At 43.4% G+C, this 15,106-nt stretch overlaps 1 protein-coding gene across 6 annotated transcripts in view; it reads left to right on the forward strand.

The window, feature by feature from the left end:
- The window catches only part of TTC7B (tetratricopeptide repeat domain 7B), a 177,888-nt gene that overhangs the window by 64,802 nt on the left and 97,980 nt on the right, over nucleotides 1-15,106 (forward strand). For all 6 annotated transcript variants that reach the window (XM_045572917.1, XM_036428670.2, XM_036428371.2 and 3 more), the window contains 3 exons: nucleotides 1,374-1,452; nucleotides 8,681-8,853; nucleotides 14,843-14,906. In XM_045572917.1, the coding sequence (XP_045428873.1) occupies nucleotides 1,374-1,452; nucleotides 8,681-8,853; nucleotides 14,843-14,906 (316 nt within the window). The remainder of the gene's footprint in view (nucleotides 1-1,373; nucleotides 1,453-8,680; nucleotides 8,854-14,842; nucleotides 14,907-15,106) is intronic.

Here is a 15,106-nt window from a genome sequence, read left to right on the forward strand (position 1 = left end):
GGATGTCGTGTAGGCAGGAGAGGCGGACTGATGGCCCCTGCGAGTGTCTGTAACGTACAGAACGCACATTCGGTTTGATTTAATACCTTTGTGCCGTTTGAAATGTCATCCAAGCAGAGGGCCAAAATGCCTGGAGCATCTGCCACAGCCTGCGGGGCTGGCTGACAGGTCTGCACCGGCTGACCGGCCCTGCGGTGGCTCGGAAAGATGAGACGTGTCCTAATGAGCGGGTTATAAATATCCCCGCGTTATGTCATAGGCGGCGGCAGCGGCGCGCGATGCAGAGGGACCGGCCGGGGAGGGCGCCAGCTGAGCAGCCGGGCGCAGCTTTCAGCGAGGACAAGTGGGGCCTGGATAGATTGACCAGGATGTTACTCGGGAATCATTTGTCCTTTAATGAAATGTGTCACCACACACGCCTCTGTGAGGCGTGTGGGGCAGCGGGATGCTCCGTGCTCCGAGCCGCCGGCAGCTCAGGTTCCTCGCTCCTGCAGCTGCTCCCGGAAGGGGCCTCCGACCCTTTGCTTCTCCGCGGGGTGGGAGGTGGGGGTAGGGAGCGTTTGATGGATTGATTGGGCAGTAATTTATGTTTGCAAAGACGGAGCCCTTCCTTTCTCCCACCTTTTCTCTCTGTCTCGCCCATAAAACTGCATACTCCTGATACAAAACGTAGGCCTGAGTGCTTGCATCCACAGTGTGTGCTTTCTCCTAGAGCTGTACTTCAGTTAGAGAACCTACGTTTCCTTTGCCCAGGAAGGTGACAGAGCTCCCGGCTCACCCTCTTGCCGGGTCTGGGAACCGGAGCAAGCCGTGTCCCTTCCGTGTCCTAATGAGCAGACCGGGTTAGGTCCTCATCGCTAGAATAGTGTGCTTTTGCCTGGATTAGTCACTCCTCCTGCGAAGGGGATGCAGGGGCATTCTGAGTGACCGACTCCCACCGTGCAGCCTTTCCCCACGCTGCATGCGGTGCCTTGTGGGTATTTCTGTTCCCCAGTTGCCACCCACCTTTTAGATGAAAAGACAGATTTCAGCGCCGCTCAGCAGAGCAGGAAAACCACGGAGCCACCTAAGGATGAAGATAAACTCTGGCAAGACACCTTGTTTTTGTGGGGCAGGGAGAAGGGAGCCTCAGAATCCATTTTCCAACTTTTGTTTTTTGTGAGAAAATTTGGTTTCAGAAACACAAAATCCATCAGTCCTAGGTCATATTTCGGACATGTGAACAAAGATAGACAGGCACATTCAGAATAATTGTTGCTTGAAACCTAGCCCACAGCTTTTATGCAGATAAAAGGCATTGAAATCATGTGTAAAGAACATTTAATGTTAATACATGCGAGATGGAAACCCTGTCACATTCTGTGTGCACACAGGAACTTGACCAGAGGAGTGGGGAGGTTCAGAGAGCTCCTCCGAGCGGTGGAGACGAGAACAACTCAGAACCTGCGAATGGTAAGTGTGGTGAACGACTCGACTACGTGTTATCTCTCTCTCTCTCACATATATGTTAATAGATATAGCTTACATACCATATAATTAGCTGTTTATAGTCAGTGGTTTTTAGTATACGCACAGGATTGTTTAGGAATCGCTAATAGTTCATTTCAAAACCCATTAGTAGTCAATCTCTATTCTCCCTGTTCCCCAGCCCCTAGCAATCACTCATTTACTTTCTGTTTCTATAGATCTCCCTCTCTGGGACATTGTATATACACGGCATACTACAATATGTGGTCTTTTTGTGACTAGCTTCCTTTACTTGTGATATTTTTTTAAGGTTCATCCACGTTGTAGCCTGCACCAGCATTTCGTTCCTTTTTATTACCAAATAATATTCCATTGTATGGATTAAGACACCAGAGGCCTGGTGCACAAAATTCATGCATGGGTGCGGTCCCGAGGCCTGGCTGGCGATCAAAGTGTGAGCATCTGGCGTGGAAGGGCAGGTCCCAGCTGACCTCTGGGCAGCACCTGGGCCCCGACCCTCGCACGCCCCTCCACCTGAGTCACAGCGCCCGAGTCCCCATGTGGAGATGCAGTGAGTGCGGCTCAACGCCATAGGCCGGGGTGCAGCGTGGGCCTCTGGGCCGCCCAGCGGTGCTGCATGGAAGCCAGGCGGGCAGCACACTCTCTCCCAGCCGGCCTCCAAGACTGGCTCCTGTCACGGGGAATTCCTGTGGTCCCAGAGGCTGCGCAAGTGCAGGGAGAGCTCCTCATGGGCACCCAGCACCTGAGTACGGGGGTGGAGGGAGCTGGGGAGTGCGGGCTTCCCCAGTGCGCGAGCCCTGACATCCAGGGGTGGGGGGAGGTAACAGAAGGAACGAGAGTGAGCTCAGCAGACACCCAGCAGTCTCACTGCACCTCCATCCCCGTCACCATCACCCCCAGGTAGCTGGCGAGAGGCCTCAGCATGTCCCTATGCCCACCATGTTCCGCACTGCCCCCTGGTGGTCAGCACACATCAGAGTGAGCAGTGGAACTCCTGGTCTCCCTGTCAAACTCTCAAACAACCGCCCGAGGGGACAATTTGCATATTAGGCTTTTATTATATAGGTTTTTACTTATCCATTCATTAGTGGATAGACTTCTAGGTTATTTCACTTTTTAGCTGTTATGAATAATGCTGTTGTGAACATTCTTATGCAAGTTCTTATGTGGGCATACGTGCTCATTTTTCTTGGGTATGTACCTAGGGGTGGAATTGCTGGATCGTATAGTAACTATTTTTAACACTCAGAGGAGTTGGCAAGCTCTTTTCCAAAGTGGTCGCACCATTTTGCATTCATGAGGCTTCTGGTGTTTCCACACCCTAGACTAGGGGTGTCGAACTCAATCAGAGAAGGGGCCAAAATCTAAAATCCAGCCTAAATCGCGGGCCGAATGGTTTACTGAACAGTCATAAACTGTCATTGTGATGGAAACGCAGCGGAGTGCAGTGATGACAGCGCCGTGCGGGCCACATTGCAAGGCCTGGCGGGACGGATTTGGCCCGCGGGCCTTGTGTTTGACACATGTGCCCTAGACATTCGTTGTCTGTCTTTTTAGCTGTGGCCATCCCAGTGTGTGTGAGGCGCTGTCTCATGGTGGTTTTGGTTCCCATTTCCCTGATGGCCAATGATGTTGGGCATCTTTTCAGTTGCTCATCGGTAGTACTCTCTCTTGAAACCTAAGAAATGCATCCCGTAAGGCAGGTGGAATGTAAGCCCTCCCAGATGCCATTTCGGGAAGGGATCACTTGTATGCTAATGATTCATACAGACAGAGCAAATCGGATTAGCCCTGCGCAGTACCTAGTTGTTTGACTAACTACATTGACCATAAAACTTACAGTTAAATAACTGGTTGATCAGCCGCTTGGCTCTCCTTTTGACTTGAATTCTCTCTCTTCATTTTTAAACCTTTCACTTTCCTTCCTGGGGCCATTCCTTTGCCACACCTTCATTGCTTGCCCTTCAGAGCCATAGCCACTGAGTGAGTGAGTGAGTGAGTGTGTGGGCAAAGGCCTGGTGCTTACTGGGAGCAAATGCTGCCTGTCAGCACGGATGCAGAAACCCCATGTAAGCCTGCAGTTTCTTTTGTCTTCTGTCATCCATGCGACTGTCCTCCCTTATCATAAATCCTCTAACTGCTGTAGGAGAGCGTGCCCTGGGGCCAGGCTAGTGGCTTCCTGTCACAGATACGAACTTGTATCTTCAGTTCGGTGTCTCCAGAGTTTTAGATGCAGACATACTGTAACTCATGGGGCCAGATGGCTAAGCCATGGGCTTTCCTGGAACGATGAGGGTGAGAGAAGATGGACTTACACATGCCTGCCCCACCAATAGCTCACATGGTCTTCAATATTTATTTACATAGTCATGAGATTTCTAAAAAATATATATTTTATTGATTTTTTACAGAGAGGAAGGGAGAGGGATAGAGTTAGAAACATCGATGAAAGAGAATCATCGATCAGCTGCCTCTTGCACACCTTCTACTGGGGATGTGCCCGCAACCAAGGTACATGCCCTTGATCAGAATCGAACCCGGACCCTTCAGTCCATAAGCCGATGCTCTATCCATGAGCCAAACCAGTTTCGACATCATATGATTTTTAGGTGCCTTAAGAAGTTCAAACGATTGCAGTAACAAGTGGAAATTTTTATCCATGTTTTACAGTGGAAACCACTGCAAAATATGGATAAAAATCATTGCCTTCTTTCTCATTGTTCTACTCCCAACGTTCCATAAAACTTCCCAGCTGGTCAATGTGAACAGCTTCTTCCAAAATTTGGAAACATAATATAAGTAACTGATTGTATGAGCAAATGCTTTTATAACTTTTCCAAGCACATTGAAAAAGCCCATCTTTCAAAATTGCTTAAGTATGGAGCATTTGTTCATATTGCTGACTCTCAAAAAATTTATATTGATTCATTAAGGAAATGAATGGTTTTTTTTCCCTCATTAAAAGGAGTGACTGTATTGTATACACTGTTGGAATCTGCCCGCTGCTAATTTCATCGTTATTTTTCAGAATTAGAGAACATCTTTCATTATAAGGTTTATGATTTTTAAATTAATATATTTGAACTTATACATAGATATACGTTAGGAAGGAAGACAGGTTTCTTTGTTTTCTGAGAATTACAGTGAAGAGGCCTCGAAAGAAAGTCTGGGTAGAACGGAGCTGCCCCTGCACGTTCTTTCTCAGCTGCTAACTGGTCAGTGTTAATCTGAGAGGAGTAGCTTGGCCAGTGTGGCTCAGTGGTTGAGTGTCAGCCTATGAACCAGGAGGTCACGGTTCAGTTCCTGGTCAGGAAACATTTCTGGGTTATAGGCTCGATCCCCAGTGCAGGAGGCAGCCTATCAATGATTCTCTCTCATCATTTATATTTCTATCTCTCCCTCTCCCTTCCTCTCTGAAATCAATAAAAATATATTTCAACAAAACAAAATGAGAAGAGTAGACCTTTGATCTTGGTTGATGATCCTCATGTGACCTAAGTTGAACTGTTTTTAATTCCTTGAGTATTTAACCAAAAGTGTGTGAGTCCTGGCTGGTATAGCTCAGTGGTTTAGCATCGACCTATGAACTAGGAGGTTCCTGGTTTGTGCCCGGGTTGTGGGCTCAATCCCCAGTGTAGAGCATGCAGGAGGCAGCCGATCTATGATTCTCTCTCATCATTGACGTTTCCATCTCTCTATTCTCCCTTCCTCTCTGAAATCAATATATATATATATATATATATATATTTAAAAAGCTATGTGTCAGAATTCTTGGAGAGACACTTAAATACAAGATGGGGCAAAAGTAGGCTTACAATTGTGAGAACGTGAATCACAGAGTTTACTATTGTGTTTATTAATTATTAGTTATTGTTTTACTTTCCATACAAACAACTGTAAACTTCCCTTTGCCCCACCCTCTACGCATCCCTGTGCCTGCCTCAGAAAGGCCAGCTGGGTGGTATGGGCAGACCTGAGAGCCTTATTTTCTAGTTTGCACAGTGATTCTGAGCCCACCCTCACTGAGACACTTCCTGGGTCTTATTTACCGGTTTCTTGGCTTACACTGGACCTCAGAAAGCCTCTCCAGCTACTGCCATTCCTCAGAGTTTTCATTGGTCTTAATAGCCATTTGATTCTTTTTAGGTTAGCTGATAACTGCAGATTTGTGATATTCATATGAGATGGAACGCTGCTTTGTCAAACTCAGTCTGGTGTGAGACCCTAGCAGAGAAGGATTTAGAAGTACATTTACAGCAATGCCACTCCTAGATAAATACTCCAGAGAATTGAAAGCAGGTGTGCAAACAAAAACTTGTGCATGAATGGTCATAACAGCACCATGCACAACAGCCAAAAGATGGACACAATCTAAGTGACTGTTGGCTGACAGCTAGGTAAGCAAAATGTGGTGCCGCCGTAAATGGAACAGCTTTCAGTCATAAAAAGGAATAAAGCACTGATGCATGCTACAGCAAAGATGGACCTTGAAAACATCATGCTGAATGCAAGCAGCCGAAACAAAGGTCACACATTATATGATTCCACTTACAGGAAAATACCCCACCTAGACACATCTATAGAGGCAGAAGGCAGATTCGTTGTTTCCAGGGTCTGGAAGGACGAGGAATGGGACTCACGACCTAAAAGGGTTTGGGGCTTCAGGGAGAATGTTCTAGAACCAGGGACTAGTGATGATTGCACAACACTGTGAATGTACTAAATGCCGTTAGTGTATACACATGAAATGGTTAAAATGGTGATCTTAATGCTATGTGAATTTTATTACACTTTGAAATACATACAAAAAAGGCCATTTCTTGACTGAGTTTGTATGTAAAAGTTTGAGTCTTCTTTCAGGCCCCTTTTCTTCTTTTCCTTTCTTTACTTCTGAGTTCATTTGATAGTTCCCAGCAGTTTTTAAGCATTTAAACTGCAAGCTAAATGCAGCCTTCATGTAAAAAATAAAAAGCATAGCCCAGCTGGCGTGGCTCGGTGGTTGAGCCTCGACCTATGAACCAGGAGGTCGCAGTTCGATTCCAGCCAGGGCACATGCCCGATGCCCATTGTGGGGGTGGGGCGTGCAAGAGGCAGCTGATCAATGATCCTCACTCATTGCTGATGCTTCTATCTCTCTCTCTTCATTCTCCTCTGAAATCACTAAAAATATATTTTTTAAAAATAAAAAAAAATAAAAGGTATGATAGATATCGATGATCTTGCTGATAATTTCTCAAATTTAATCTTTCTTCCTGAACTTCATTTGAGCTTTCAGCGAGTGCAAGCAGACATTCTTTCTCATCGGTAGGGCACTGGTGAGGTGCTGGGAGCCTTATGCACATATAACATCAAAACCTACTTTAACCATCTTTCTGGAAGGTTAATGCCCTGAGGGAATTGAGATCTAGCAGTGAGCAAGCAAACTGTGCAGGGCAGAAGTTTTTGTAATTTTAGAATCCCCCCGTCTCCAGAAGATGGAGGTCCTTGTGCATTTTCCCCCTTTAGCATCCTTTTTTGCTCAGCTGCCGGGAGTGCAGGTAATCTTTGCCCATCAATGCTCCCAGCAGAAGTCATTAGCTCTATGACTGCAGTGAGTCAAAGTGAAACCAGAGCGGAAGGTTTAAGAAAACAGTTCAGGAATCGTTTAGGTCCTGGAGATTGTGTTCTTAAGAGAGCTTTACCGATGGCTCAGCTGGGGATGATAGGAGAGCTTTAATTTCACATGTTTATAGGCAGTTAAAGCCAATGAGTCTTACTTGAGAATAATCAAGAAAATTTGCCTTTACACGGCGATTATCAGAAACCACTAAGCTAGTTGTTTGGTTGCGTTGAAGTTTCCGTGTGGCATGTTAAGAGAGTTCACAAGGATGAAAGCCTAGCAGAGGTCTCCTCGGAACACATTATTAAAAAGGCTCCTTCTAAGGGAAGATCGGCATTCTTTGTCTGCAGCCTGCAGAGAGCCGAGGCCTCCTGGAGGACCTGCCGGTGGACGGTTCCTTTCGTCACCTCTGGCTGGCCACGGGCCACCTGCCCACCTGAGGTGCAGTGCTTCTGTTTTCAAAGGGTTCTTTTCTTTTCTTTTCTTTTTTTTTTTTTTTTTTTAACTTTTCTTCTTTTTTTTTTTTGTCATTGGAAACAAACTAATATGCATTAGTCAAGAAAATACACTGAGTGGCCGATTATTATGATCTCTGAACGCATAATCTGGCCATTCAGTGTGTATATATATATGTATATTGGAGGCCTGGTGCATGAATTCGTGCACGGGTGGGGTCCAGCCAGCCTGGCCAGGGGGAGGGGACATGGCCGGTTGGTTGGCCTGCTTGCTGGTTAAATTCCTGCTGTGGGGACAATTTGCACATTAGCCTTTTATTATATAGGATATACACTGAGTGGCCAGATTATTATGCATTCAGAGATTATCATAATCTGGCCACTCAATGTACTTCCTAATAAAAGCCACATGCTCTTCCCCCCACACATCATACGGGGCTGCCCTGGGAGGTGGAGCTGGAGTTTGGAGAAGGTAGTAATCTGCATCTAATTCAGGAGGATCGCGCACTCCTGGGTTTTCACAGTGAGAAAGGAGATGCCTATCCAAATTTGGACAAAGGCCTCTCATGATCATTAGCCATACTCCCCATTGCAAAGGCCCAGGGTCACCAAGAACAGGGTTCTCAGGACAGGGTCCCAGGGGGGGCCATGGAGGTCCAGCCCATGGCACTCTAGGACGGAAGACAGTATGAAAATCTACGCTGGATGTCATCTTGTCATCAAAAAATAGACTTTTTTCAGGGATAGCATCACCTAGGTGGAGTAGTGGCTTTTTGCCAAGTGTGGGCTTTAGCAGGCATCATTTGGGAGGTGATGAAAATATTTGTAGTTCACCCTGTTATCTATAAGGGTTTCTGAAAAAGAGCTTAACTAAAAGTTTCAGTTGTAAAATAGGGTTAGTGTTCCAGAGTGCAACCGAGGCAGCTGGCATTTGAAGGGCATGAACTTACATATTTTTTTAATTGTCCAAGTATCTTGGTGTATCCTGTCTTCATTTTGTCATCAGCTGATATCATTTCATTATGAGTCTTGGAAGAGTGCATAATACAAAGTGACGACTGAAAAACACTAAGTAGATGAGTGAATGAATGAAACAAAACAGATTCATGGCTCTGCCCTTGCCCCTTTGTGTTCCCAGACAATAGCCAGGCAGCTGGCAGAGATCTTGTTGCGGGGTATGTGCGAGCAGAGCTACTGGAACCCTCTGGAGGACCCGCCCTGCCAGTCGCCTCTGGACGACCCTCTCCGGAAAGGAGCCAACACCAAAACCTACACCCTCAGTCGCAAAGCCCGCGTCTACTCAGGAGAGAAGTATGGGAGCTGACTCCTCACTTACATATCCGGGAATGGGAGGGAAACTTGGGCAGCATTCGAGGATGAGTAGAAGTTCAAGGGCAGATAGTGTCCCCCTGAAAGAAAACCCGATGGACAAGTCTCACTGACCAATTTAAGCGAGGTACCTCATTATTTCTCACACGTTCAGCAAACGTCTGTACACCGGTGAGGGAAATGCTCTCATCTCAGCCATTGCTATTGGTCTTTGAATTCTCAGCCCCTTTATCAGGAGAACCCCAGCGTTGTACGCAGTCCGTGACAGAGCTAGTTGTAAAGTCAGCAAGTTAACTTTTTGCTTTTCTTCAATTCCTTGATCTTTTTGTTAAACTTGTCTAAAACTGAATTAGCTATCTGAAGGAGAATTAATGTGCAAGTGATTGGAAGGTGATGTCTCCTTAGAACTTTCTGGTTATATTAAGTTTTAAATTTGGAACTCAATCACCCGTGAACCCTGTAGCCTCCACCTGGGTCTCCCCAGGCCAGGAACGGAGGGGAAGGAGGGAGAGAGACCGAGAGAAGGGCGAGGAGGCAGGAACGATGTGGACTCATTCTTGACTTTTCCCTCAGATCTTTACTTCCCATCTTTGCCTGTTCTTGCAAGGACAAAGCACGATGGCACTTCAAAATTTCTTCATGAAGGAAAGGGAACATGTACAAATAAAGAGGGAAACCCTCTCTGGCTGTTGTCAAATTAGAAAAATGGCCGAGAGACCGTAGGCCCCAGAAAAAGCACCGATAGTCATGGAGGGTGAGGACTAGATTCTTACTACACGTGTACCTTCTGAAAGTGGTTATTGCACCTACCTCTTAAGCAGCTCTCTCCCTCATCATCTTTTATATATATATATTATTGATTTTTTACAGAGAGGAAGAGATAGGGGTAGAGCGTTAGAAACATTGATGAGAGAGAATCATCAATCAGCTGCCTCTTGCACCACCCCTACTGGGGATGTGCCTGCAACCAAGGTACATGCCCTTGACCGGAATCGAACCTGGGACCTTTAGTCTGCAGGCCGACGCTCTATCCACTGAGCCAAACCGGTTTCGGCAAGTGAGCATGTTCTTAACGTTTTCCTGGGCTTATTTTAATTTCATTTTTATCCTCCTTTTTTCATGGCCTTGTTGAGCCATGAGTTTGCCTAATTCATAGCTTGTTTATTCCTTAGTTCTTCTGGGTTCAGAGAACATGTGTTCTTGCAATTCCCAAACTCACTTTAAAATGCTGACCCCTTTTTTATGAACTATTTAGAAGTAGATTTGGGTTCATTTTGAAAGAGATATTTATATCTTAAAAAGAGACCCTACATTTTTTTTCTGCTTTAGATGCTTCTTAGTAAGGTGGCATATAAGGTGCCAGGTATACTGAAAAGTCAGTTCCTGCTCCCTGCCCAGATCCAGTTGACAGATGGAGGACAGATGGAGGGAGCGCTCTCTGTTTGGGTGCTGTTCCAGTGTGGCCCCACCCCTCGAAGGCAGAAAGCTCACGGTGCTGGCACTTCTTTATTTCCTACGTCCCTGAGTCTCTGTCACTCTTCTAACAGAGCTTCCCCATCTGTACAGGGAGAATTGTGGAGGCAACATGCCGATCTAGAAAATGCAGTACTAGGTAAAGGAACCATCTTCATACCAGGACTGGTTACTGAGTCGCATGTTTCATTTCAGACCGGTACACACATGTGGGTTTTTTTTTTAAACCATTTTGTTGAGATGTAATTCACATACTCTATATACCACTCACTTATTTAAACTACCGTTCAGTGGCTTTTAATATAGTCATATAGTTGTGCTTACATGACCACGATCAATTTTACAACATTTTCATGTGCAAGTGATTGGAAGGTGATCAGCCAAAATCAGCCCAGAACCCCTGAACTGTCCTCGCCGCACACCTTCCTTTGCATTTAATTTTGGAGTCAGTTCATTTCTGTAAAGAAAAATGCAACTAGGACTCTGACAGGAATTTCATTGAATCTGTAGATCAATTTGATAAGTATTTCCATCTTAATATTATTAAGACTTTTGATCCATGAACATCAATTTCTTTCTAGTTATTTAGGTTCTCTTTAATTGCTTTCAACAATTTGTAGTTTTCAGGGTGTAAATTTTGTACTTCTTTTGTTAAACATTTCTAAATTGATGTGTGTGTGTGTGTGTGTGTGTGTGTGTGCGCGCGCGCGCGTGCGCGCGCGCGCAATTTTTTAATGCAATATTGAGTTGAAATATTTTCTTAATTTCATTTTTGGGTTGATTCTATTGATTTTTTGTATACCACAATCTTGTTGAATATTCACTAGTTCTAATAGTTTTTAGATTCCTTAGGATTTTTTATATGTCATCTGCAAATAGAGATTAGTTTTGCTTCTTTCTTCCTAATCTGGATGTCTTTTATTCCATTTTCTTTCCTAATTGCCCTGGCTAGGACAATTTCCTAATTGCCTTGGCTAGTACAATGTTGAATAGAAGTGACAAGAGTGAACATTCTTCTGTTGGTCCTGATATTAGGAGGTGAAAAGCATCCATTCTCTCGCCATTAAATTGGTTGTTAGCTATGGGTTTTTACAGAGGCTTTTTGTCAGGTTGAGGAAGATCCCTTCTATTACTAGTTTGAGGGTTTTTTTTTTGTTTGTTTTGTTTTTTCATGAAAGGGTGTTTTAAATTTATCAAATGCTTTTTCTGCATCCATTGAGATAATTGTATGGGTTTTGTTCTCTATTCTCTTGATGTTATGTGATGAGATATATTACATTAATTGACTTTAAGATATTAAACCAATTTTGGATTCTTGGGTAAATCTCATTCTTCGTGGTATATACATCTTTTATTTATTGCCAAGCTTCACTTGCTAGTTTGGAGAGGTGATGAAAAATTTAGTTGAGGATTTTTACATCAATATTCATAAAATACATTGCTCTGTAGTTTTCTTGTGATATTTTTGTCTAGTTTTAGTATTAGGCTAATACTGGCCTTATAGAATGAGTTATTCCTTTTTCTACTATTTTCAAGAGTGTGGAGAAGTGATATTGTTTTTTAAATGTTTGGTAGAATACACCAGTGAAGCCATCTGAGCTTTTGTTTGTGGGAAGGTTTTTTTTTTTTTTAATATATATTTTATTGATTTTTTACAGAGAGGAGGAGAGAGGGATAGAGAGCTAGAAACGTCGATGAGAGACAAACATCGACCAGCTGCCTATTGCACACCCCCTACCGGGGATGTGCCCGCAACTAATGTACATGCCCTTGACCAGAATCGAACCTAGGACCTTTCAGTCCACAGACAGACGCTCTACCACTGAGCCAAACTGGTTTTGGCTGTGGGAACGTTTTCATTATAACTTCAGTCTCTTTATTTGTTATAGGTCTATTAAGACTTTCCATTTATTCTTGAGTCAGTTTTAGTAGTTTTTGTCTTTCTACAAATTTGCTCATTTCATCTAAGATATCTAATTTGCTGGCATACCATTGTTCATAATATACATACATATATATATTGTGTCTTGTCTTTCACTTCTCATTTTAGTAATTTGAGTTTTCTCTCTCTCTTTTTGGGTCAGTATAGCTAAAATTTTTATCAAATTTTGCTGATCTTTTTGAAGAACCAAATTTTGGTTTTGTTTATTTTTTTTAAATTGTGTATCTATTCTATTTTTTCATTTATGTTTGTACTATTTTGTATTCCTTCAGTTATCACCATCAATTTTTAACTTTCTAGTTTTGCATGTTCACAATCCTACTTCTGATTTATTAGTAAAGAGAGAAAAGCTGTTGGGTTATTTTTGTCTTGGGGCTTCTATATTACTAAGGCAGGACTTTCTGATCAGTCAGTTCTCAAAAGGACATTATCACCAATTCACTTGAGTACAAAGCAAACTTTAGTGATACAGATTCTAAAACATGGTGCATTTTCACCAAGTGAACACATGCATGTAATTAGCATCCTGATTAAGAAATAAACATTGGCAGAACTCAAAAAGCCCTAAAAGCTTAATATACGTTTCAAAAATGAACCAGATTAATTCTTGTGATAGAGGTCTGGACAGAGTCACCCTTGGGTAGGGGTAGTCATTGGGAGAGGGTATAAGGAGGTAGTCATGTGGCCAAGACTAGACCACAACCTGCCCGCCCTGAGCCCAGCAGCCCTGCATTGCCTCCTCCTCTGCCAGCCCCCCGTCCAGCTCCCAGAGCTGATCCCCATTTTCTCCCTGTCCCCTTCTATCCCCCACCCTGCCCTTCAATCAACTTCCTCTGAGGTCTGAGCAACAAAAAGGGCCCCAAGAAGAGAATGTCACAAATTCTTCCTCCCTCCCACCAGCCCCAGAGAGCTTTGCAAGCCCTGGGTCTCCATCTTTCCTGGCTCCAAAGGAAGGGTAGAGGAAGTGGAATTAAAATCAATGTGCTACTTGTTAGCAGCTCTGGTAAAAATAACAACTCGCATTTAAGCAGTCTGGATGGCTCAAGTGGAATTTGGGGATTACCCATGGTGGAATTGGCTGGTGTTAAATCGCAATTAGCATGGGCTCTCTCTCTTTGGTTAATGTGGACAATGCAGGACTGGCTAGCCATGGAAAATGCTTAATGATCACATGTAAGCACAAGCCAGGAAATCAGGAAAAGGTCGCTGGGTAGACACACATACACACACACACACACACACACACACACACACCACAGTCTTGATTCAAAGCCCATAGGCTCTGTATCTGATTTAAGGAGGAAAAATATTCCATCTTCTCAAATCCCTGATCACCTCAAGCTACCTCTTTAAAGAAGGCACTGCCAATTCCAGAATCTTGATCTTTATTTCCTAAAAGTTTAGCCCTACAAGAGCAATAGGTACGATTCCACAGGTGGTTTTCTTACCTGTAGGGAAGGCAGACATGTGAAGAGTCTGAGGCACTTTTAGGGTCTTGCTTTTTAAGGTCCTTTGATACAATATAAAAGTTTCCAAATCTTCAGAGAGAGCAAGTATTTATAATAATTTGGAAAACTTTTTTTTTTTTTTGCAATGGGGCATGTGTGGTGTGTGTGTGTGTGTGTGTGTGAATCATTTCATCTCTTAAGTTGAATGATAGTAGTATTACCCCTGAGAGGATAAGTTTAGTTTTTATTTAGTCCTCTCCAAAACATCCAGGAAGTTTTTACTAACCAGGTTCATCTTTCTTGCACTCCTCTCCCAATCCGTGAAAAAGAGTTGAGTTTGGCCCAGTTGTGGTAACACTCAGTTCTACTCAAAGGATTTTAGAGCTTCAGATCAAGGCGGGCAATGCTGGACGTGTTTTTAAATGCTCAAAGCATAAAATGTAGGATATAGAGAATGCACATTTGGGTTCTGTTTGGTTTTTATTGTTCTCTAATCCTGAGCAACATCGTGCTGAAGAGCTTTTGATAAAATCCAAGATATTAGAATTCAGCCAAATTCCATAAAACTGATTAATAAGACAGTTAGGTCTTGCATGCCACCCCATAATAAAACATGTGGTTAAGTAAGATAGCTCACTGCACTCTTACAGAATTCTAGAAATTATTCAAACTTTAAAATTTCTTCCAATCTCTTATTTCAACTTAAGGACAATATCAGATATTCCAGTTAGCAAGAAAGAGGTAAAAAAGACTACTGCAATCACACCTCCAGAACGGGTTTAGGAGAATGCTGTGAAGATAATGTCAGTTTGCAGCAATCTAAATTTCTGCTTCTATCGCGAGCTTGCATGTTATTTGGACTTTCAAATTGGTTTTTACAGCTCTACTTCACCCTGCTGCCTACTATTAAAATGTATGGTTAGAACGTACAAATTCCATAGATTACCATAGAAATAAGCAAATTAACTCGAGTGTCCAGATTATACACTGCTTTCCATGGGTTCTATATAAAAATCTTAAAGCTTTTGAGCATTTTGTCCCGCTCATAGTCAAGGATTTTGTGTTATTTTGAGATTGCCCTATATCAAAGCTGGTTCTCTTTATACAGCATTTTTTGCCCTCAAGAAAATACAGAAGAAGCCCTGTTGTTATTGCTGATTAGTGAATCTATGGTAAGTAGAATGTGTTTTTACATTTTTTTCTCCCCTATTCCTATAGTCCCTTTTTTTATATGGTTACTCCACCAGCATAGTGACCCTTTTCCTTGGGAGAAAAACAGATGGGATGCCTGGGCTTAAAAGGAGGGATGTGTCTTACTTCTTGGACTTAGTAGCACATTCCTTGGTCACCCCAGAGCATGGAGCTTCTCCTC

Source organism: Pipistrellus kuhlii, unplaced genomic scaffold (assembly GCF_014108245.1).
Source record: "Pipistrellus kuhlii isolate mPipKuh1 unplaced genomic scaffold, mPipKuh1.p scaffold_m20_p_1, whole genome shotgun sequence".
Lineage (NCBI taxonomy): Eukaryota > Metazoa > Chordata > Mammalia > Chiroptera > Vespertilionidae > Pipistrellus > Pipistrellus kuhlii.